Raw genomic sequence first — 25,417 nt, 5'->3', positions numbered from 1 at the left:
CATTAGGGCTAAGCTGATCTGTCTTCTTCCTCCAGCTCCGAAGGTCACACCCGCCAACGTCAGTGGAGGCGGTGGCAGTCGCTCCGAATTAGTCATCACATGGGAGGTAAGCAAGCTTGCTCAGGACCCCCTCACCCATGGAGGAGGGAGCCAGGCGTCATTATTCTCTGTTGATCTGGGCCTCTGTTTCATTAATAACAGCTCAACGGCTTAATGTATGGCATTTCATTTTTAAGAACAGAGAGGCAATAACTGCTGCTGTCACCCTAGGGGAAAGAAAAATGCCTTTGAGGTTTCAATAAGATAATTAAACTCAATGGTTTCTTTAAAATCCTTACTTTTTTCAAAAGAAATTCCCTTTCTTTCGTTTTGTCTTTCTTTTTTTCTGCCTTTCTTTTATATTTGTTTCCTACAAAGGCCCTGCATATCAGTCCAGCTCCAAAAGCTTATATTTATTCATGCTGATCAAAGTCATCAGCCCCCTGCTGTGAAACGTTTTACAGAATCAGTGTTGATGTTTCAATATGCAAGAGTTCAATTAAAGTCTAACTTTTGCTTAACAAAGCCGCAATTCTGCCTCAGCCCTCAAAATTCCTGAGGCATATTTTCCTTTGGAAATAAAAGCAGAGGTGCAGTGTTGTATTTTTAATTTTTACAATTCACAACTTGACTTGTGCTTACACGTTTAATGTGTTACATGTAGTTGGGCTTTAGTCCTGACAGTGGCAGTAGTGCAAAATGCCTTGGGGTCATTAATGTCCAATGGGCTTAACCCCCCTGAAATTCTGCCATTATATAATGAGAAATCTTCCGTTGAGAGTTCAGATCTTGGCCTGATGGTGGCACTAGAGGGAAAGATCAGTTTACTTTAGCTGCACATGTAGCAAAACACAATAAACTTATACAATAATAATGAAATACATTAGTACAACATACAACGAAAATAGAAACAAAATTACATGTGCTAACAGTGACTACGTTTACATGCACGTAATATTCCGGATTTTTGCCCTTGTTCCGAAAAAGACAATATTCCGACTAAGCTGTTTACATGGGTAATGAAAGTGAATAGTCCACTAATATTCCCGTTTATTTGTACATTCAGCTGTGCAAAACGGGATTTTTTTCAAAGTTGTTCGACTGGTGAAAAACGGTGTCCCTCTTTCATTCCTTCAACCACCTTTTTGAAAAGGTTGCCGTTGCTATTTTTACGCATATCCAAAAACCTGTCGATATGCAAATCTTTCATAATGTTTAAAAGTAGCTGTGTTTCTTTTCTTTTGAGCATTCGTCTCTACCGCAGCCGGACTCACTTGAACTGTTTGCTGGTTGGTTTGTGTACAACAACCATAGCAACACACAGAGCTGACCATAAACAGGCCATAAAACTGGCCGTAAACTATTGCAAACTGCGATAAAAACCCGGATTGAGACGCATATTCCGAATGCGCTGTATACATGTCCAAAGAATGCCTCTAAAACACGAATAATACCAGAATATCCCACATGGCTTAATCGGCTAAATTCGGAAAAAGGCCTTATTTGGAATATCCAAACAGAATATGCTGTTTACATGACTTGAATAAAATTCAGAATAATAGTGGAATATTGGTGTGCATGTAAATGTACTCACATTGTGCTTTTTGGCTTTTTCGAAGAAATTAATTAAGTGAAATTAAGTGATTTTATATGACCATTTATCTATTAGTGGACAAGAGAAGAGGGTAGGTTTATCCATTAGAAGGAAGTGTGCAGCTATAAATGTACGAGGCATGTTATCAGTCTGGACAACAGCTGAGTTTATGGTATCATGCTGAGTGCACTGTACTGTGTAATGGATGTGTCCAGTAATAGTTCTTGTGTGTACAGCATGTTATATGAGGCAAAGCCATTGCCTCAAAAATTGAATGTCTTTCTTCTTGGTGTTTAGTCTTCAAAATGTTTTGTCCAAAGTGCATTCATTAACTAAGAATTGAGATTGAGATTCTTTTATTAGAAAATGATCTTATGCACAAAATTGCGTGGAAATTATTAGTTTGAAGTGCTAAAATTGTGTTTTTTCTGTAGCCGGTTCCAGAGGAGCTACAGAATGGGCCGGGTTTTGGCTACGTTTTGGCGTTTCGACCCCATGGTGCCACAGGATGGATGCAGGCTGCCGTACCGTCTGCTGAAGCATCCAGATATGTCTTTAAAAATGAAAGTATCCAGCCCTTCTCGCCTTTCCATGTGAAGGTCGGTGTTTACAACAATGAGGGGGAGGGGCCGTTTGGACCTGTTACCACCATCTACTCTGCTGAGGAAGGTGCGTATCATCACATTTCATACACAACATGTGATGGAGTAGCTATACTTGCTCATCCACCATTAATACATGAGTACAGTACGTGACTACATCCATCCAGGGTATGAGCAGTGGCAGCAGTGATCCTGCAGCCAGCCTTCTTTTATCAGCACTTGCAGACGTCTTCCCCATACTTCCCTTCTTCTGTTGTTCGGATAAAAGAAATAGCTCTGAAACTGTTTTGACGTTACTACTTTGAGGGGTCATCAAAGCTCAGTGTTACATTTAAAATCATTCAGAGTCTTTATACATTAACTCCAGAGCCTGGCCGAGCTCCCACCAGGGTCCGTGCCAAGAGCCTCTCTGCATCCGAGATTGAAGTTTCGTGGAAAGCTTTGCCCTGGAATGCCAGCAAAAAAAGAGTGCTGGGCTATGAGGTGAGCAATGAAATACCCTGTATAGTGTGTGTGTGTGTGTGTGTGTGTGTGTGTGTGTGTGTGTGTGTGTGTGTGTGTGTGTGTGTTTGTGTTTGTGTTTGTGCGTGTGCGTGTGCGTGTGCGTGTGTGTGTGCGTGTGCACATGCCAACTAATGCTGTTGAATCTTGTTCTCTTCTATTATTGATGAGTGTTTCAGGCTCATGCACCTTGGGCATAGGAGATACTAGCTTGCTGCACGCATAATGGTCCAGCCTAGTCCCATGCCTGTGGGTTTAGTTGTGCTCCTCTTGTTGTTTACCTAAGTACTGTAACCACCCTGATTAGCGTACTGATGCAAAACTCTAAGGGATAGACCGTTTAGCTTCTAATCCACACAACAAAGCAGTTTTAGACACTGGCTTTGCGCTCAGTTAGTTCTTGTCATTTTAATTCAGCTCATTATTGAAATCCAAGATGTGAACAAAGGCGTTGCATAAAGTGCTAGAATTATAAATTGTTGACCACTCAAAGTCAACAGAGGAGCAAGACCTGAGCAAACCATTCCTGTGAGGACAGACAAATTATATCTGTGCTGTCAAGTGTGCCAGCTATTTCAGCCCTGACAATCGTTGTGACAAAGAAAATTTGTTTTCAGCAGAAGTTAATGGCAGGGGACTTTTGAGGATTCTTTTTCTTCCTATTCCTTTTCTTCTTTGTTTTCCTTTTTTTTCTTTTGCATATTTGACCTCACTCTTTAACACTTAAACCATGACACATGTCTGATGAGCACAACTGATGCCAAAAGGTGCATGAGGTGACATGCTGCTGAAGCTTGTTTTCAGATCAGTTCACATCTTCCATCCGGTTGAGTTCACATCTCCTTGTTGCCAGTTTGCACTTCATTGACAGGGTGTAACAGAAAGCTTTTAAGGTGTCTGTTGTGTTTACTGCATTCACGTCTGTGGTTCTGCCCTGTTGCTTTTCAGGTGAGGTACTGGAGTAGAAGTGAAAGGGAAGACACGGCCAGTGTGCAAAAGACTGTAGGAAATCACACGTCTACTATTATCCGCGGGGTGAAAGGCAGCACCACATATTACATCTCAGTGAGGGCGTATAACACTGCTGGAACGGGACCTCCTAGCAACATGGTCAACGTTACCACCAAGAAACCACGTAAGTATCAGATCTAATTATAACTATACCGGCCACTCTTTGCCACTGTTCAGCTTTTCTTTGAGGTGAATAATGTGTTTTTCTGCTCTCAGCACCCAGTCAGCCACCGGTTAAAGTGATGTGGAACACATCAAACTCCAAGATTATATTGAACTGGGAGCAGGTCAAAGCTCTTGAGAATGAGTCAGAGGTCACTGGTTACAAAGTAAGCGCTCGCTTGGTTTGATCAGAAAATTGTGTTTGTGTTGCTATTGCTTATATGCCTGACTCTTGACCTGACTTGCACCATTTGTCCTCAGGTGCTGTACAAGAAGAATCGACACAGCCACCCCAACGTTATGGAAACCAACACAACCTCTGTAGAGCTCGCCCTGCCCACTGATGAGGATTATATCATCCAGATAAAGCCATTTGGAGAGGGAGGGGAAGGCAGCAGTAGCAGGCAGATCACCATCCCCAGGATACCAGGTCAGTGGAGAGCTAGTTAGTGCCTCCCTCATGGCTGAGCTGAATAATTCAATCCCCTGCTGCCGTCTTGCCAGAACAGATTAGCGATCATCATCTCCAAAGGAACAAAGAGAGTGGGAAAATAATGTGCTACATGAGACATTTGTGTAATTATGGCATCTACGTGATGCCATAATGCAAGCGTTGCATGAAAAGTTGAGCAATTTATTTGGAATACTTTTAATATCTCGTTCCGCTGCTCAAGTAATAGCTCTCAAGCATTTCAGCTTATAATTACTAAAGCAGGCTGAAGAGGCGGCCAAATAAAGAAATGAAATGGCAGAACTCGATATGTTTTTTCCCCCCACAGCGAACAGACTAACAGCCTTGTTCTTTTCTAAACCTTTTCAGGCCCCAACGCAGTCGGCTCAGCATCCAAGGTCTCCACTCTGTCAGCCCTCAGTACAATAGCACTGTCTTTCACAGCGCGGACATCTTTATGACAAACAGCTCCCAGCAGACGTTGCATCTGATGTGGAGACAGCTCTACGGCAGAACACAAACACAGCCCACTCTGGTGTAACTAGTCCATTCATTTAGATTTTAGAGGCAGAAGGAAGAAATAAAAAAAAATACGCCATTGAGATGACAGGGAAGAAGCCCCCTTCAGCACCCAGGCTAAGTAAAGGAGATTGAGCGATGTCGTGACTATGTTGTTACCAAAGCAGCTTTCATAAGAAAAAAGAAAGAAAAAAGAAAAATGTCTTATATGCATCTTTTTGTATGACATGTTGAGCTTTTATAGATTTTATTTTTTCTTTCATCAATTTGAAATCAGTCTGGGCTTACTGGAGCGAAAAACAATTAAGTGCATGGCAAATAACATCATCAAATGTTCCAGTCTGGAGGTTAACAATGTGATTTGATAGTGTACTTGTGATCTTCTGAAATAAGATAATACTTGTAGATCAGAGTAGTTTGTTTTCTTCAAGTGAATGAACTATTTACTGTTATCTGCTACATCCCTATGTTTCTGTTTCTGCAATATTTCACAAATGTGTTACCCGAAGGACTGCATCGACATGGTTGTTTGTACTGAAGAGAGGATTAGCATTTAAAATCATCTGTCTCTAGACAGCACATGCTAATGCATTACCATACTGGGACAGTTATAGCAAACTGGAACAAGTTAGCAATCTTTAATTTTTTTTAATCTTATTTTTACATGTCATCAATTACGTATAGGATAAATTGGGATTAATGTCAAGTCTGTCTTAATGCAATACTTACATACCAAATGTACATTGAGTTATGTGTCTTTGTTATCATCCCTCCTGTCCATACTGGCCCTTTGCAGTACGACTACGCTGCAAAAGATGGGGCTAACATGAGGCTGTAGCAGTCTGAGTTAGCTAAATCAAGTAGCTCTCTTCCAAAGAGCTGGTTATTTTTAAAATACAAAATCCCCTATTTGTGTTTGTTTCCAAATATTTCCTTGCTGAGGAGCATCAGAGAGATACATTCCGGTAGTCCCATGTAAGTTTGTTGCTAGGATAATACACTTAACCTGACTCCGCCAGATGGATTGCTTCGCATTTGCTTGGCATATCCATCTGGGAACTTTCCGTTGGAGAACTTTTGGGAAGGGGCGAAAATACTGGTTAGCTGACTGGATAAACCATCTGTCTATCACCACCTATGTTGGTGATAGACGGGCCAAATCAACCAATCAGATCAACGAAGCTAGCTAAGTTAGTGTAGCTAGCGTTAGTTTGGCTTCAAGGACCTTGCGGTTCTTCTAATGCCATCGTTTAACATACAATTAAGTTAGGTAACGTAGCTAACGTTAACGTTTTTAAACTTACCATTTGTATGTGACATGAACATCATCGACGACAATCCCCACCAAGTTTTCACGGAACACTTCTGAAGAAGAGCAAAAACATCTTTTTCCTCTGAGAAAAGCCTCCAGTGCCGTTTTTTGCTCTTCTTTCTACGAAGGAATACATTCTAATTCGGATAAAACGTGCGCGATAACTACGCTCATCTCATCCGAGGAAGCCGCCATGTTGTTTAGGCTGAACAGTCTAAACAACTGTTGCGTCACACCTAACCCGCCTCAAAACCAACGCTGATTGGTCAGTCGTTTGGCAAACGGCTCCAAATTTTCTCTATCTCAAGATGCCAGACTGATCTGCGAGTGGAAAACTGGAGCTCGCGAGATCAGGACGGTCTCACGAGGCTATAATACACTGACAATAAACTTAAAATTCCAAATCTTTGAATCTCTTATCAATTCAAAACATACTTACACTACCCTGACAAAGATACCCACTTGAGTTTAATAACTGAAGAATGCTGAAGTCTCTTATTAGCTTCCGCTGAACTGTAAATTACATTATAAGTGCACTCGGAAGGGATCGTTTCATGGACAGACGGACTGATCACAGCTGCCAATAACTCTTTCAGCGTACATATGGCACGGGCAAAAAAAAAAAGCCAAACATGTCCTTTAACATGCTGAATGCTAATGCATTAGCATACCATGTTTTTGGTGCCAGTCCTCTTGGGGAAGGTGACCAAGAAGTCAAAGTCGATGGGGTCCTTAAAGCAACACTAGAGAACTTTTCCCGCTTCAGTCCCCCTACAGGTTGGAAGCGGAATAATTGTCCATTACATTACATTATGCAAGTGTGCCAGATCGGGTAGCGGATCTGTAGTTCGAATGAACTGGACAATGTAATGTAATGGACAATTCCGCTTCCAACCTGTAGGGGGACCAAAGCAGGAAAAGTTCTCTAGTGTTGCTTTAAAGCCATCCATGTGATAGTTACTGACCTTGTTACCAGAAATAATGCCATGCTGTTTTGGAGAGCATCTCCCCGGGGCTCCTCTACTTTGGCCATTGAGCTGCACCAGTGACCAGACCCTTGTGGCTGTCTCATGCTCCTCATTCTTTCGGTTAGCCCTGTGTCTACAGCTATTCTTTGCCTTCTGTGTGCCTCATCATATGTTCAAAATCCTCAGGTCCTTAAAGAGCCTTAACTTATCATATGTATATCAAAAATATTAGAAAACATGTAGAACTATGAAGCAGCCGCGGTAATGTTTACATGCTGCTGTGTTGATAGATGCTGTATGTGTTGGGATCGGGGGCAGCATCCTTTGTGCAATGCTGAAGTTGCCAAGGTTAGTTTGGCAATGGCATTCTGCTGTTCGCATGGGATATTGGCAATATATGAGGCCTGGTGCATTTTTATAGGTGTGTATTCTTATTAAAAGACGATGCTGCTGTTTTTTTTTTCCTTTTCCCATAGTCTCCTGATGCCATGTGGGACTGCTGTGCTACTGCAGTCTGTATTTGGCTTGTAATCCAGTTAAGTAGTTTGTACTTTGAAGGGAAGTGTACTGTAGGCTACTGGGTCTTGTTCAAAATCATGCATCAAGAAATGTGTAATATACTGTTTTGTACACTTCAAATCATTTATATAAAAAAAAAAAACCTTTCTAAAGAAATGATTTAATTGGTTTTTATGTAATAACTCTGTTTCATACTGTAGCTAACTGTTGCTCAGCATGACTGTACTTTGTTCTCTCTCTTCTGTCCATCTGCAAACCAACTGAATGGCTTTAGGAAAATGCAAGGTCCATGCACCCGATAGGTTTGTGTATACTGTATTTGTACCATGAAATCTGAATCATGATCAGCCCCACGTCTATGCTTCTGTCAGCCCCTCTGAGATGTACTGGGTCAACTGTCCATATACGCTCTACACAAGGGTTTCCTCTGTTGCTGTTTGTTGTTTATACTGTGTTAATAAAGATTATTGATTTATAGAACAATGTCAAGCTCTGTTGGTCCATCCGTCAATACATATGGCCTATGTGAGAACTGATTTATGGAAATATTCTTCCTCATGGCTTTGGCATTTGTTCAGCATCCAACTGAATTAAATGGCACAAATTATCTGAGTTAAGGGGGGTAGATACTTTTAATTTATTAAATGTGTACTCCAGTAATTTACTATTGCACTTGTCAAAATTGAAGAAGCAGAGGCCTAGACATCCCAACTTTTAGTCCCTGGTATGCGTCAAGTTCCAAAAACACTGACTCCTACGCTTCCCATAATGCAACATGTGGCCAACTCTTTATTTGAGTCTTCATGCATTGTAAATGGCCACGCCACAGGCTTTCTGTCTTCAGTCCCAAACCCCAACCCGGGATAACCCTGTATGACATCACTATGACAGCGTCAGGGGTTATTTTCACAGACTCGACAATGCTCTCCCAGAGCCACAGAAGACATTATACAACTGGCTTAGTAGTACTCCTCATGACTAGTAAACTGATTTGATGTGTAACATCTGTGAAATGCTCCTTTAAGGAAAAGGGGTCAATCTTCTGTATACTTTTTTGTCTGAACATTCTTTTCATAACATATAAATGCTGAAAATCTATGGCATTTCTATGTGTGTGTAAAGTCCTTTTATATGGTGAGTGAAGTGAAGCAGAAAATACACTAGATGGCACTAACGGCACACAAAAAAAAACTTAAAACCAGTTACATTTGCAGATTTTGGCCACAAGATGACGGTACAAAACAAGGTAATTTTCCTTTTGTTCCACTAAAAACAATAATACTACCCATTGCTCTTATATTACAAAAACAACAATTTATTACATATGATGAATTATAAATGCATGAAAGCCATATAAGTAAAAAAAAGAATACATTTTACCACGTTTCACTTCTTCATTTTAGGCAACACGTCAAAGTGAAATCCCTCTCCCCTTTTTTCGGAATCAGAGACAGTGTTTGAATCATACTGAGACATTTATTTATGCGTGTATGTTTTCCATTTAGACTGAATGCAAATACAGCAAATACACACCACCAAGCACTAGGGGAATGTAGAGCAAAATGCAGTGGAGAATTGAAGGTGGAGGCTAAACAGTGGAGCAGTTTGATGCTCTTTTCAGAAAAAAAGCTCATATCTATAATCTGAACTATGCTGATTTTCTAAGTAAATGGGGCCCATGAATGTTTTCATTTCACTCAATGATTTAACAGTCCAGATTCAGAAAGACTTCTTCGTCACTACACTCAATGTAACATTCTTTACAAGGCAGTAATTCATTTTCAAGAACGCTCCACTTCACCTTGGACTGAGAGGAGAGGTTGTTTCTGCATCTGCCTCGTGGTGATTAACAGCCCTTTCAGCTGAGCACTGATAACTTTGCTCCTGATCCCACAACCACAACTCCAAACATAAGGCACCCATGCATGTGACACTTCAAGTGCACTGCTGTCCTTCGGGTTACACTTACTGCCTCATTTCATGAACCTAAAAGCACATCCCTGCTCCTGTCAATTTCTACATAGTTTACAGGACAATATGCAGAAGTATGGATATTTATATATAAATACAGGCCCTCCATCCTTCAACTCACCACCTCGCCCACAGTACACGTGTCTCCTGATGTCTACAGTCGTTTCTCTTCCATCAGTAGTGTGTCCAATACTACAGCAAAGACAGGTCTTTTTCCCTAAGAGTTTACAGTACACATATGTGCTGCTATCATTGCAAGCAAATGCCTTCACAACAGTCCAGTGTCATATGACCAGAGAAAATAAAACGGAGAAAAATAGAATATACAAATAACCAGTCCAGTAACTCAGACACATCAACAGCAAGTAGACAGTTTCAAGTCAGGGGATGGGAGGATTAGACGATGAGGGTGACAAAGCCATGGCCACAAGTGTTGGAAAAGCTCCTTTGAGTATCACTTAGTCTGTGTTATAGGTTTTGGTTACGTTTCGGTACACATGAGAGTTCACAGTTTTCTCCCTTTATAGGACAGAAGATAGGAATAATGGCTGCTTATTGCAAATCTCACGAGCAACGCGCTTCACTGCTTCGGTTAACAGTAGCACAAAGTTAACAATGATGGCAACAGGGCTAACATGGGTTAGGCTCCAACAGAGGGATTCTTACATATGTATGATAAGTGATGCATAGTAATATATTATTAAAAGTCATCCAGGATATATGTTATGTGACAGCCAACGGGTTCTGTGGATAAGACATGTATGTCACGCTAGGAGTCTCGGCTTTGTGTGACAGAGAAACAGGGAGGAAAAGCACAAGCCTCACATTCACCACTCCTATAAATACAATTACAAACTCATACACCATAATTTAAAAGAGTTAATCCAACAGAAAACACAAACGTATCCATGTCAATCTTGTGGTGTTTAAACATTTCAGGCAGTGTTTGTGAACATGCACATATGATTCAAAACAGGAAAATCTATTTCTTTTTTTTTTTTTCAAATTGCTTTTTGAAGTTGCTGTTTTAAGCCGCTTGGTTGAATATGTTTATACCGCAAATGACTTTTAAATGTTGAATGAACAGCATACTTACAGCCTGATGTAACAGGCACAACAAAACCAAAACAAAGTCCCGTCCCCCCAGTTCACTGCATTTTCTTTTTGTCATGGCATCACAACTTGGAAAACTACTTTCTAGCTGTGGGTGAGATCTCTCTGATTAACTTTGTAAGATCTCCAGTGAAACACAGCGTCGAGCAAAGTGACAGGACAAATATATATGAAGCTCTTCAAGATAAGAAGTTTCAGCATGTTCACACATGAAGACTGAAATGTCCAAAAACACAAGCATAACATACAAACTCTGTTTCAGAGTAAACGTCCAATAAAAACATATCAGCACATTTTTTGAAACTTATTAGATAAAACATTACTTATATTAAAATATCTCTAAATATCCTATAACTGTGCCCAAAACATGTGACTTTATGCAGATGGCGAGTTGACCACAAAATGAAAACGGTAACAGTGAATGGGACGTGGACAGTAATATTTGTACGTTGGAGACTGGTACCCAAGCAGAGCTCCAGCTGTCCACTGAAATGTTACACAACTGTCCTTCTTCAGTGGACTCCATCACCATCACTATGTGTCCATTACTCATTGGCCCAGTGTTTTTTTTTTATTTGTTTACAGTTTCTCTGCAGGTGCTCACTCCCATCATCTCAGAGCTTCTTCTGGATTTCAAATGTGGACATCTCTGTGTATTATTATTTTTCATTCCCTCTGCTGTTTTTTTTTTTTATTGAATCATGCAGATTATAATCATCTGATATTATACATATTTCATAAACAAGCAAACACTGGACATAAATTAGATCCTCTATAGATAAAAATGTAAAAAGCTAATAAGACAGCTGTTGATTATACTGAAGGTGTCACAGCCAGGAGGTGGCAACATAGAGCAAAAGGCTGCCTCTTGCCTCTTGCCACCAACCTCCCTGCCCCCCCACCACCACCACCACCACTGTCCTCATCCTTTCACTGAACCCTCCACTGCTCTCATATCTTATTCATTACATGTTCAACAGATGTTTGGGACCTTACAAGTGAAAGTAGTCATTTGTGAGGGAAGGGTATTGGGGCTGGGGGGCTGGGGGACTTGGGGACTTGGGGGGGGAGTTTGGGGTTGGAGCTGTATTGATTCAAATGACCCACAGGGTTCAAAGGAGTCAAAATGTATTAGATTAAATAATACACAAGTAAGGTTTTGGACAAATGACTCTTACAGAGGTGAATTCAATAAGCTTTGCCCGGGTTTCACTTTCAATATTGCATCACTACGGGATGGGCCGGGACAGGCGGGAGGCTGGGATGGGTCAGGCGCCGAGTCACAGTTGGTTTGTCTAAAGGGACAAGAGTGGAGGTTCTACTGCTTAATGGAACGCAGTCTGTACTCATGTAGGTGTTTACACAGGCGGGGTAGAGAGTCCTCATATCTGGGAGGTGGCGTACTGCAGTGCAGGCCAGGAGACACACAGCTGAAGGATCCTCTACTGTACCCCCATCTCAGGAGCCACCATGGCCGATCAGGACTGCAACGAGACAATAACACACAGATCAGTAATCACACATGAACGTGGATGGAAAGTAGACGGTGGGCCGATGGGCACAACAATATAGAAGGCCCCCCACTACTCCTACATAGATAAGCCACCCATAGTGAAAGAGACACAAAACGGTTGTGGTCTTGGTAGTCATTTTTGCCTTTCTTTGGGGTTGTTTTGAGTCTCTGTAGTCATTTTGAGTCATTTTCGTATCTGTGTGGACGTTTTGTATCTCTTTGTGCTATTTGCAGTTGTGTCTCTTTGTGGTTATTTTGCATCTATTTGTAGATGTTTTGCGTTTCTTGGTAGACAATTGGAAATGTTAACAGCTACTTCAAGCAGAGGCCCTCTGACCCCCTGGGCCTGTGACCGGTAGCCCCATTCAGTAAGCGATCCATCCTGGCATACAAAGCATAGTAATCTTGTAACCTGCACTCTGATCACATGACCAGACAGTCTGACATACCTCTGCCTGCTGCTGCAGCAGCTCCTCAGTGGGAGACTCGGTTTCCCTGATAACCACTGCTTTTGTCACCTGCATGTCGGGGTGCTGCTGCTTGGCCTCTTGGATTGCCATGGCGAGGGCCTGGGGACATGAAGCATTATTGCATTGGGTCATAAACCTCACATATTGGCTTCCTGTGCCTTATTACTTATGGAACATTGTCCTACTGTACTCCTCCTCACCTGATGTTGGTCCACATCATCATCTCCTGTGATTATAATCCGTTTCTCGATTCTGGTCTCTGAGTAGCCTCCTTTCACAGTCTGCAGAACACACACAGAAAGAAAGAAACTGAATGGCTCATAAGCTCATTACCAACTGAAAATGTCACTTCATGGAGGACAAAGTCTCAGTAAAGACAGGTATTGTTGTAAAGCCTATTGGAGTTCATAACATTGTTACTGTACATTACATTTTGTGAACTGAATCGTACATATATTGTTCCTTATCATTTACTATATGTCAATAAAAAAAAAAACAATCAAATTAATTACATGTATTAGTTTTAGTTAATCATCTACTCCAATGTGTCGACAAGGAGGGATGGATGAGACATTTTTAGGAGTGTACCACAAGATACAGACATGGTGGGCTGACTCCAAGCTCCAGTCATTAAACTGTAACCATGGGAACAGATAAAGTGTTACCTTGGTAACTTGAGTTGTGGTTGCTGAGGTGACGCTCTCAGCGGTGATGGTCAGCGGGGACACAACAGACTCCCTCCCCTGGGATCCAGCTTTTACCTACAGCACATTCATTAGAGGGGAGTCATACACACACACACACACACTATCACACACATACTCATAGGACATGTACAGTAGTGTTGCAGCCAGGGGGTCTCAACCTGCTGGGGTGAATACCACAGATGTGAATTGGAGCGCTCTGACACGATACTCACTTCCAGAGATATCCTGACCTTTCCCCCCCCCCCAGTATTGGTCCAATTCCAACAATACATTTCCAATTATTATATTATTTTTGTACATTATTTGTCTTTTGTTAGGCCTTTCCTGGTAAAGGCCCACGTCATTAAAAGGTGCCCGGTGGAGTTGCACCAAAGCGCATTGTGCTTTCTCGTAAAACATTACTTGGCAATGACAAATACTTTAAAGCTTGACAATAGTGTGAAACCGTTGGCAGTAGTGTGTACCGTGCCACCCGCGGGCACGACTGTTTGTGGGCGTGCGTGGGACAAACAAAATGGGGACCCACTCATAGAAAATTGATTCCGTAGCTCTGCGAAAGGTCAAAAACTCCACAGGGAACCTTGAAGTTTGTAACGCAGGATTTTCTGTTGAAAATTTGAATTTCAGCTTTTGACAGAAAATAAAAGTGAGAAATAATCAGTTATTCCAAACACTGGTAGTAAAAAAATTTCATCTAGCCTAAATTTTCATTATTATGACATAAAATACAAGTATCATGGCAACCAGTACTGCAAACATGCTCAGACACACGGATGTTCTTTTTTTTTTTTTTTTTAAAAACATTGTTCATTTTTTTTACACATATTCAGTAAAAGTCGAGGTTCCAAAGGGGGACAGCGATATCACAATGGCATAAGTTTCTTCATACGCCGCCACACACACATGCTGTCACACTAATGTATTTCCTCTGTGAAGATACTTACAGGGGAGCCATTTTCTTTGAGGGCGGCAGGAGCCTCCAGCGGGCTGACGACTCCATAGTTCTAGAGGAGAGAGAGAAATAGACTTGTGGGCTGAGTCTTTATTAACTTCCTCATATGAAGTAAGGCCAGCTACATCAAAGAAATACAATAGGTGATCATACATTACTTCAATCAGCCTATTGGAAATACACATTAGTCCTTAGTAATGCGGCAGCCACACAGATGGACTTCATATCTATTTAAAGCAGCCTTTTTTTGGGGGGGCACTTGAGCAGCAGACCAAAATATAAAAACACAAATAGACATACTATCACCTTATAAAGTGGTTTTGGTGAACATGTTAACTAACAGTTACTTATTTACAGCAGCAACATCAGCATGTATTTCATTTGGAATTATGTTCTGGTCACTCAAAAAATGTAAGAGCAATTTTATGTTTCCCTGTCTGTTTGGCGCTAAGCAGGTAGTGTGCCGTTGGTTTTTAGAGCATTTTCTCTGAAAACAGCAGCCTGCTGCACCCGAAAACAAGGCAATGAGAGGTTTGAGAGTGAAGGAACAATAGTAAAGCCGAGGGGAGCTGCAGATTCAGGTGATAATTCTCTGTACGAGCGACATCTTTTACATCATCTAATAGTTTTCACGTTGTCATTTGATACGTTAATATAAAAACACCAATGAGATGCTTAAAAGGCCATAAAACCAAAGCAATGAGCCAAAAGATGCTAAGATACTACATACTAGTGCTGTGGGAAACAGCAGTGTGGGTTGATTACAAGCAACCCCTTTCACAATACACAGAGACATTTGATCCATTTTTTTAAATAAAAATATGGATTAGTACAGCCTTAAAGACTGTAAGACGTCATGTCTCAAATCTATACTACATACTAGTGTAATACAGTATGCAATAAATACTAATTACCATACTGTTTTAAAAGTCAGTATGCAAAAACATATTTTATCATTTTATACTAACAGGAAATGATACACTGTCTCATGTCGATCAATGTCAATCAAACTGCAACTTTGGAAAGCTACTGCCAATTGAACTTCACAAAGAGACATCCAAATATTTTCCTAAGTAATATTAAATTGCATTGTGGGAGAATAGTGGGCAGCACCACACTCAAAAATGGACCATATTTAGTATATCTGTCTGTTTTGATTGTGCTTGAATTCTGATTGTGCGTGTATTAAATAACCAAAATAATAACTGCACCACAGTTACTTATTATAATTCCATGGCCCTGGTATTAGGGTTTCTGCAGGTTTCACCAAACTTAAGACTTTTAAGACCTTTTTAGGACCATTATGAATGAAATTTAAGACCTTTATCAAAACATCAACTGAGCCCAAAATTCAGCTTTTTGAAGCCAAGTATCGCTGAACTTCCACTTCCACAAAGCTGAAGAATAAAATCCGTTTTACGCGTGTGGTACAATCTGAAAGAGACTCGCACCAATAACACGAAAGCTGATTGGCTGCAATATAAGTTGCATGTTGGTCTCATTTGTAGTCGTAATACAGTGAATTATATTTGGACTACAAGAGAAAGAACTACAACAACACGGAATCAATGAAAAATTAGCATAGAGGTAGCGTTGCATGGACATAGGAGACCTGTTTAAAAGTATTTAAAGTGCTCATATGCTCATTTTCAGGTTCATAACTGTATTTAGAGCTTGTACCAGAATAGGTTTACATGGTTTCATTTTCATAAAACACCACCCTGTGTGTTGAGCTCTCCGTTTTAGCGACAGCGTGAGGCATCTCACTTCTGTTCCATCTTTGTTGGGAGTTGCACATGGGCAGTAGCTAGGTAAGGACTACTAGCCAGTCAGAAGCAGAGTATGAGGGAGTGCCACACTAGCAGCTAGGCGAGCATTATAACGTGTGCACGTTTGTCTCTGAAGTAAAGGCTGGACTACAATAGAGCTGTTTGGAGCAGTTTGTGAACAGTGTTTTCTGTTGGAGATGGTAAGTCCCTTTGGGGTGGACTTTGGGCTTTTTCACTTTGTATACCTATAACGTGAACAAAAAATATATATAACACAATAAAGGAAAGGGAAAAAGCCAAAAAGCATAAAATGAGCACTTTAAGACCTAGAACACAATCCTTCAGCGAACTTAAGACTTTTTAAGGCCTAAAATTTTGATTTTGAAATTTAAGACTTTTTAAGACCCCGCAGAAACCTTGTTCACAGCAGACATTTTGACATGTCATTGCAGGAAAAGCACAGGTGTAATTGATAACATACTTAGCAAACACATTCCATTTAGGGGAGCTACTGTATACTTCCAGGGTTCTGGTATCGTGCTTGCTGGCTCACTGTCACGTCTTACTGAGACACCTGATGGAACTGAGCCCTCATTAATTAAACCAAATTTGTTTCACCTGTGTTTTCCTGCTATGACGAGCCAAAATGTCTGCCGTAACAAAGCTCTATTGTTAATGCTGGCTCGCTAACAGTGCTCACTGACAGGAGCCTTCGGTAATGCCATTAGTTCCACCTGTGGTGAAAAGTCCCAATTTCTAAGCAGAAAACAACAAACGCATCGTATGGATGAAGTGTGTTTGTGTGTTTACTTCTTATCTTTCAGTACTTTTGTGATTAAAAACCACATATCTGAGACACTGCTGAAATATGGAGCCACTAAGCAAGCTGATAAAATAATTTGATAACACTTCACTTGAAGGTATCTACATAAGTGTGACATGACACTGTCATGAACACATGACACAGTCATGACACATGAACTCTAACCCTAACTCTAACTTATCATGAAAAAAAACGAATGACACTTAATGAAAGAAGCGTTATGTTATAAACGTTTATGACTTGTTTATAATGTTTATGACATGTTCTTGACAGTGTCATGTCACTCTTATGTAGATACCTTCAAGTAAATTGTAACCAATAATGTCAGTAACACAGCAATGATGAGTTAAAGTTTGCTAACATAATCATAAGCTACTGGTCATACCAGACGAAGAGATGCTGTAGCAGACAAATTCTGTGTATTGAAGTGTATTAAAATGAGCAAAAGTGCATTTACTGCTTGTGATTTTATAAGAGAGGGGAAGAGGTGTTATTTTGTCATTTAGAAGCTACACAGTCTCACTTCAGAGCAACTGAATGGACACGTACTGTAAATGCTTCTAATGCACTGGTTCCCAACCTGAGGTTCCCCCACTAGGGGTCGCCAAAGCTTCAGGAGGGGTCGCAAGGTCTTCTAGATTTTTAGAATCTAAGACAACCTTTCTTTTTTTTTTCCTTTTTTTTTTAATATACAGTTGGTCTATATCTTAACGTTTCATTAATTTCTGTGAAAAAAAACTAAATGAAATTGTTATTTTTAAACTTTGGATTATTAATTAGGATATGAACAGGATAAGGGCACGGTTAGGACCTGACCACGAGCTCTTTTCACAGAGCCTTCCCTCTCTGTTAAACAGTCCCGTCCTGCATTAGAAAAGTATGCTATTAAAACAACCAAAGAGCTAATGGAACAATGGCCAAGCGTCAGGGCAAAGAAAACAATACATTTGTCCCCAAAAAAAGAAGCCTATTAAGTATGGGTGATTGCTGAAAAAAAAACAACATAATACAGATAAATGTATTAAAAGTTAAAAAATAACAGGAAAGCATATCATTGATACAATATTCACAGGAAATTATCTGCTCAAAACTCATCCAAATGGCTTGTTTTACACAAACTTCGGGAGTTATTGTTAAAAAAATCAAACAAAAAAAACAATTCCAAAACTTAAAATATGTCTGAAAATATACATAAACATGAGTCCAACATATTATTAGCAAAGATAAATCAGCCTAGTTGTGATTTTGACTTACACATTGATGATAGGCTTACTGGCCTTTAGGTGAGGTAGCAACTAAGGTAGCCATCCACAGATACAGCTAAGCTTCAGGATTTGTGCTACATATATGTTTAACATTAAAATACAATATATAAATATATGAATTTGTCAATTTTAAACAATATGTAGTAGGGGGTCACTGCTTTGTCTCTCTCTCTCAGCTAAGAGGTCATTGGCCTAACGTTGAAGTTACGGTCTAAGTTATAAAAATACAATCAAGATACTCTGAACAATGTGATATAATCTCTTTAGCTTTATGTAAGAGAAGTGCGTGCACATTTTTGCCTAGATGGGTTGTGAAAGGTTTTGTATTGACAACATATTTCATAACCACAGACTGACAATCAAACGTGTATACGTGATGAACAGTTTATGAAGGCAATCCTCGAGATGAGCACATTCCTTTGACTACAGTCTGGTGGCAATGCAACCCAAATTCAAAAGCTGTAGCTGACATGCAGGCAGCTGGCAGCATCCGATCCTTTGTGCTGCCGAGAGACTTGACAGACATGACATGGCTCCCTCTGCTGGCTAAACAACGTCGGTGCTGGAGATCTTTGTCTGCCCGTCGATGACGTCATCCTCCATTTGCTGCAGATGCACACTCCAAAGATGTCTTACTCTGACGTCTTAGAAGATTGGACTTAACACTGATCTGGCACTTCAAAGCCACCCACTCTACATCATTGCCTGAGTTCATCCACACCATTAGCTGAACGGCTGAAGAGCCCCGCAATGATTACATTTTAATAAGGCACCTGTGGGACACTCAAGCCAGCACTCAAATCTTTGCCTGCGGAGATGAATGGAATTCACACCTGCTTTCATCATCCTCATTAATACACTGTCAATACTTTAATCACTCCATAATGGTGCAATTATGTCATCCCTGTCTGGGGGATATGGGCTTCATGTCACGGCGGCCTAAAGAAAATGCTTCCTCCTCTAATCAAGACCAACTTCAGAGCTCAGAAAAAACATTTCATTTTTCATTGCAAGTCCAATACAATACATTCTTATATAAATTATGGCATAAAGAAAAAGAACAAGAGGAAAAGTAAAGGTATATCTGATAAATTAGTAGGGTAACACTTTACTTGAAGGTATCTACATGAGAGTGACATGACACTGTCATGACCACACAAGACAGTCATGACACATGAACCCTAACTCTAACTCTAACCATAACTTGTCATGACAAAAACCGAATGACACTTACTAAAAGAAGAGTTATGTCATAAACGTTTATGACTTGTTTATAATGTTTATGACACGTTCATGACAGTGTCATGTCACTCTTATGTAGATACCTTCAAGTGTAACCATTAGTAGATTGATACCAGCATGTCTTTTGGATTATGAAGCTACAGCCAGCAGCACGTTAGCATAAAGACTAGAAACAGGGGGAAACAGCTAGCCTGGCTCTGTCTGATGGTAACAAATTCTGCCTACCAGCACCCCTAAAGCTCACTAATGAAGTTGGTGTATATTGTTTGTGAAATCCGTACAAGAAAGTGTAAAAACGACAGTGACTCTCACCACGAGGTTGACAGGCAACCAATGGAGACTCCAGGAAGTCACATAGTCTCGCTTTGCCAGACCCTCCTCCACCGCGGGCGCTGAGGTCACTTTGTGACCACGTTTGTCACACGTTATAATGCTCGCCTAGCTGCTAGCATGGCACTCCCCATAGACATTATATAAGAATGGACCAACAGATCCCATTGCTCTGGACGGAGACCAGTGAAGGCCATTAGAAGCACTTTTCCGGTGATGGCTGAGCGTTACTGAGCAGCCTCCAACTGAGAGAGACAACGTAAATGTGACGTGAGCAACGTGTCTGAAAGTTGGAAGTCTTCTGGTAGCTTTGCCAAGAGAAATCTCAATCATTCCGAATATTGCAGAGACGGGGAGCGTAGGTATATGTAAGGAGATAACATAGGCACAGGCTAATTATTGCTAACTAAAATGCTAGTTAACATTAGTAATTAAACTTAAACAGCTAATGTAAGTCCAAATTGCCTGCGATCTTCTCCTGTACTATACGGTAATTCCTCTACCATGCGACAGTAAGTCGCGTGGTTATGACACAATCGTTAGCCTATTTTTACAAAAACGTCTGCTACGGAGCCATAACGTGAGATACAAGGTAATGGAGCCTTTTATACATTGTCGTGTTTCTTTAGAAATAAACAGTGGACAAATAGAGTCTTTAAACGCTTCAGATGTAAAGTCGCTCTCAAAGTGGCGCCAAAATGAATGGGAGTCAATGGAATGCTAACGGGAGGTGATGGCTTATTAGCATCAAAATGGCGCCATAGGAGGTTCGCGGTCCGAGGAGAAGCTTGGCACTCCCTCATACTCTGCAACTGACAAGCTAGCAGTACTTACTGCGCATGTGCGACTCCCAACAAAGATGGAACAGAAGTGAGATGTCTCACTCTGTAGCTAAAACAGAGCGCTCAACACACAGGGTGAAAAGAGGAGCTGCAGCAATGTGCAGTACAACAAATATATGGTGTTTTCTGAAAATCAAACCATGTAAACCTATTCTGGTACAACCTCTAAATACAATTACGAACCTGAAAATGAGCAGAATATGAGCAATTTAAGAACACTAAAAGTGGTAAAGATTATAGCTTAGCTACTTAATGTTTGGAAAACAGTTTACTGTAAGCTACAATGCTACATGCATTTCGCTCACTGGCTGGAACAGTGGATCACTATACAGCTAATGTGGGACAGCAACACATTGTTCATGACAGTTTAGTAAGGTTTACTTATATTCTTATTGTGGCTTTACCTGCGGTGAGACATTCATGATGTTGGGGTGGATCTCTGATCCATTCGTATGTGTCTCTGTCTTGGTGTCACCCCTCTTCAGCATATGGGCCACGCTCACAGCACTGGCTTCTTTCTTTGCCACAGGAGGCTGGGTGAAATACAAACAGTACAGTTGAGCCAATCAACATTGACTTTTCTTCACGGAAAGACAACACATTCATTACGAGCAGCATATATTTTAGAACAGAACACTTGAACACCGTTTACTTAAAATGAACAAACACTGAAATACAATAGTTTTTATTAGATTGTTCGGCTTGATGAAAACATGCAAATGTTGATGCAGCGGCAGGGGAATTTAAAGAAACAAAGTGTGGAACAAAGTTAAAACATGAACAAAATGTAACACAATTCAAACAAATAACAACAAAAAATGATTTAAAAAGCTTCAGGTAGTTATGGCACCAAGTCCAGCCACGCAGGCTGAATCCAGTGAGTGATGTTGATGAAGGATGAATACATTCATCGGTCTACCTCATGATGTCTTCCCTCCTCAGGAAGCTTCTCCTCTATGGGAGACTTGTCCCTGGAGCCCATTAGACGGGCAGAGTAGAACCTGGAAGTCTCCTCAAAGTCCTCCCGGCCCACCTCGGGCTGTCGATCCCTCTCTCCCAGCTCCGACATGCCCTTAGAGAAGTCCTCCACGCCGGAATGGAGGTCCATGATGACGGTGAAGTCGACCTCAGCCTCCAGGCTGGACGTGGAGCTGACCGTCATGCTGGAGCACTTGCGCTCGATGCCCAGGTGGCTTTCCCTCATGCAGGCCAGCGTGTCCCGCTCCTGCTCCTCCTCCGAGGCTATGCTCGGCTGAGGCCTCCTGTCCCCGAGCTCCTTCTGGGGCGGGTACAGACACAGGATCACCACTCTGAAAGGTTACATAACTGCAGACGGATGGATGACGAAGATGACATGGAATGGGATGGCAAGTATCATCCTTGTGTTTGAGGGGTTTCGTGTTTGTTGGGATTCATGGAGGATTCAAAATCAGAGCCATTGTACATGCAATGTATCCTAAATATGCAGGGCGGGGGGGGGGGGTCACAGGGCATGCAGTCATGTCAGAAATGAAAAGTTGAATGACGGTAGGATGATGAATAGGGTTTGAATAACAACAGTGGCTCGAACCTAGGGGACACAACTAGTTGTCAAAAGTTAAATAAGAAAAAGAAAAGGAAATATTTCTACCAAAATAAATAAGGACTATTTTTGTAGTCTTTGATTGTTTTTTGTGATTACTAGATCCTAACACTAAAGTAAATGCAGCAACTTTTTGAGGTCAAAACTTCATTAAGATCAGAATCTGACTTTTTTACGTCTGTTTTTCTTACTACTGTGTATAGTCTTAGCTAAAGTTAAATTAAAAGTAATTCTCCTATTTAATTTTTCCGTAACTGAAAAAAATATACATCTTAATGAACCAAAATTACATTACATTACATGTCATTCAGCCAACGCTTTTATGCAAAGCGACTTACAATTGCTATATATGTCAGAAGCCACACGCCTCTGGAGCAACTAGGGGTTAAGTGTCTTGCTCAGAGACACATTGGTTGATGTATCGCAGTGGGAACTGAACCCAGATCTCCCACCCCAAAGGCATGTGTCATATCCACTGCGCCATCACCACCCATCAATCAGTATATTCGTAATTCAGTATATTATTCCATTTAAATAAATGAGGCAGCAGCTAAATCCAATGATGGTGGAGAAAAACCACTGCTAACGTTAAAGTCCTGCTGTACATGATCAGAAAAAAGTTTATTTTCTTAAAGAAACTAGGTGAAATGAGCAGGAAAGACAAGAAACATGTTGCAGATTCTCTAAGCATTCTGTGACGATTATCCGAGAGGGCATTATTTCCATTTGTAGGTATTATGTAGGTTCTACAACAATGATTTCTTGGGTAAAATAAATCAGCCTAAAAAGGCATGAAATGAAGGATGAATGAAATGTTACGCAGTGTCCTAGTCGGCCTGAAAACTCTCAACTTTATAGCTTCTGGGGTCACTACTCTCTGCCTTTATATGCAACAGTTCACTAAAAGCATTAAAATAAAACAAGGGAAAGAAAAAGTACTGACATGCAACCTGTGACGACACACAGCTCTGTTTTAAGGGGTGACGAGCCATAAAAGCTAGGAACCACTGAACTACAATGAAGGTCCTGAGGCAGCTCATTTAAAGTAATGCCATTAATTACACGTTCATCAGCTAATTAGACCACAGTAAAAACTAGATCATGTCAGCAATAGCCAAGCGCAAGGGGTTTTGTTTTCCACTCACACATTCAATTCAAACTCATGATGATGGATGACCGCAAATGAATAGCCAGTGAAAAGTAGCATACTTCATCCTTCATAGCTTTTGGCTATACTTTTTAATACATCATCAGAAAGTGGTGCAGTCAGTTAGAAGGCATGCCATTTACCCAGAGAAGAAAAGAGATGATGGGTGGAGCATATGAAGGTGGGTTAAAATGTGAATGAATAACCTTGAAATCAGCAAACGGCTCTTCATAAATGGCAGGAGTGGAGACAGGCTCCTGCAGGGGGAAGCAGAGGAAAGAGCAGAGAGAGCATCTAAAGGTTAGCACAAGCTGAAGTGGTCAGTGGACTGACAGACCACCACACAAACAGAAATCCTAACAGCAGAGCTTGACTGGAGCCTGAAGATATGTGCTCAGTGTGTTCTGAGCCCAAGATATTTCAGTCCCAACCTAAACTAGGGATCCTGGTGTACTGCTCAGTTACACTCCAAATCTTAATATTAGCCAGACATTTTAAAGTAGCTAATAATTCAGTTAGTACTTTTTTTTTAATGTCTTTTAAATGACTCAAACCCAAGTTTAGGTGAGAAATTCAGCCAGACCCAATCAAAGCCCACTGGGTCTGTTCAGATCCAGTCAGGTCCTAATGGATTCAGGCACAAATTTCAAGCACTGCTCTACATTAGCATACAGCGATGCAGTTGAGAGGACAGAAAAAAGGTGAGCTTAACTGCAACAAAATCAACATTTACAGCCAGGGTTATTTCTTAGAATTAGCAGAGGCAGGACAAGAGAATCATGCAGTTGTATTATGAGCAGGTTTTCAGCATAGCTGCAGCCATTCATTGACCAACTGAGAAAATGTTGCAACGCTACGCACCTCGAATTTCAATAAGGGAGTATTCAAATAATATTGTCAAATAATATTGTTAGATGTCCAATAAAAAGGTGCCGCGGTGCATTTCAAAGCCTGTCAAAACAACTGTGAGAATGGGTCCTAATATTTTCTCACACTCCCCGAGTCCAATCTGATCTTGATAAGATTGTCACTCGCCAGTGAGGTCGTTCGCACACAGAGCTACGCAACACCTCTTCTCATGTCTGTTTCAGCCAATATATGCAGGAGTTTGACTCAGATGAAAAGGTGGGAAATGATGAAAGCTGTCACGTCTATTCACTTCAAATTCCTTTCATTCCAGTGCCAAACGCGTGCAAGCTCCTAATGATACCAACAGTGAAATGAAAGCAGCAAATCTGACTGTGTCAGGCACTGAGCTGTGGTGTCTGGCTGCTCACTGCCTGCTGGGGGTTCACAGTTGGAGGAACCAATGTGTTTACCTCACCACTTAGTTTTCTATCCAAGGAGAATACCGCATCTGATTTATGATTTTTTTTTTTTATAACCAATCAGAAGGTTCGAGGGATATTGTGTTAAAGGTCCAATGGCATGACAATTTCACTGTATAAGGTTTTTTAACATTAATGAGTTCCCCCAGCCTGCCTATGGTCCCCCAGTGGCTAGAAATGGCGATAGGTGTAAACCGAGCCCTGGGTATCCTGCTCTGCCTTTGAGAAAATGAAAGCTCAGATGGGCAATCTGGAATCTTCCCTTTATGACATCATAAGGGGAAAGGTTACCTCCCCTTTCTCTGCTTTGCCCGCCCAGAGAATTTGGCCCACCCATGAGAAAGAGAGAGAGACATCATGGCTTGAAAACAAGCGAAGCACGGCAATTGGTCAAGGCTACACCCCCACCCTCTACCTTGCCCCCCCTCTCTCCTCCTCAATAGCATTTAAAGCTACAGACAAAGAAATGGCACATCCTAAGGAAAGCTCATTGTGGGACTGGTTCTAGTGGCTGTAATTCTGCACCAAGGCTGAATTTCAGGAAAGAGACTTCAGATACAGTATTAGGGGACCACTAAGGCCTATATAAAAGAGACTTCAGATACAGTATTAGGGGACCACTAAGGTCTATATAAAAGAGACTTCAGATACAGTATTAGGGGACCACTAAGGTCTATATAAAAGA

The 25,417-nt window shown here is 41.0% G+C and overlaps 2 protein-coding genes across 5 annotated transcripts in view; one reads left to right on the top strand and one right to left on the bottom strand.

Moving 5' to 3' along the window:
* cntn4 (contactin 4) overlaps positions 1–6,802 on the top strand; it is a 163,069-nt gene extending 156,267 nt beyond the window's left edge. For both annotated transcript variants that reach the window (XM_078247710.1, XM_078247709.1), the window contains exons 17-23: positions 36–106; positions 2,068–2,302; positions 2,603–2,718; positions 3,685–3,871; positions 3,964–4,076; positions 4,171–4,339; positions 4,730–6,802. In XM_078247710.1, coding sequence (XP_078103836.1) covers positions 36–106; positions 2,068–2,302; positions 2,603–2,718; positions 3,685–3,871; positions 3,964–4,076; positions 4,171–4,339; positions 4,730–4,821 — 983 coding nt within the window. In that variant the 3' untranslated portion in view covers positions 4,822–6,802. The remainder of the gene's footprint in view (positions 1–35; positions 107–2,067; positions 2,303–2,602; positions 2,719–3,684; positions 3,872–3,963; positions 4,077–4,170; positions 4,340–4,729) is intronic.
* A 2,170-nt stretch (positions 6,803–8,972) lies between these two features.
* LOC144516443 (band 4.1-like protein 1) overlaps positions 8,973–25,417 on the bottom strand; it is an 86,158-nt gene continuing 69,713 nt past the window's right edge. For all 3 annotated transcript variants that reach the window (XM_078247711.1, XM_078247712.1, XM_078247714.1), the window contains 8 exons: positions 23,611–23,661; positions 21,595–21,954; positions 21,080–21,208; positions 14,397–14,456; positions 13,411–13,506; positions 12,946–13,026; positions 12,725–12,844; positions 8,973–12,246 (listed from right to left, as the gene is read on the bottom strand). In XM_078247711.1, the coding sequence (XP_078103837.1) occupies positions 12,241–12,246; positions 12,725–12,844; positions 12,946–13,026; positions 13,411–13,506; positions 14,397–14,456; positions 21,080–21,208; positions 21,595–21,954; positions 23,611–23,661 (903 nt within the window). In that variant the 3' untranslated portion in view covers positions 8,973–12,240. The remainder of the gene's footprint in view (positions 12,247–12,724; positions 12,845–12,945; positions 13,027–13,410; positions 13,507–14,396; positions 14,457–21,079; positions 21,209–21,594; positions 21,955–23,610; positions 23,662–25,417) is intronic.

Source organism: Sander vitreus, chromosome 4 (genome assembly GCF_031162955.1).
Source record: "Sander vitreus isolate 19-12246 chromosome 4, sanVit1, whole genome shotgun sequence".
Classification (NCBI taxonomy): domain Eukaryota; kingdom Metazoa; phylum Chordata; class Actinopteri; order Perciformes; family Percidae; genus Sander; species Sander vitreus.
This window is presented reverse-complemented; position numbering and strand designations above follow the sequence as displayed.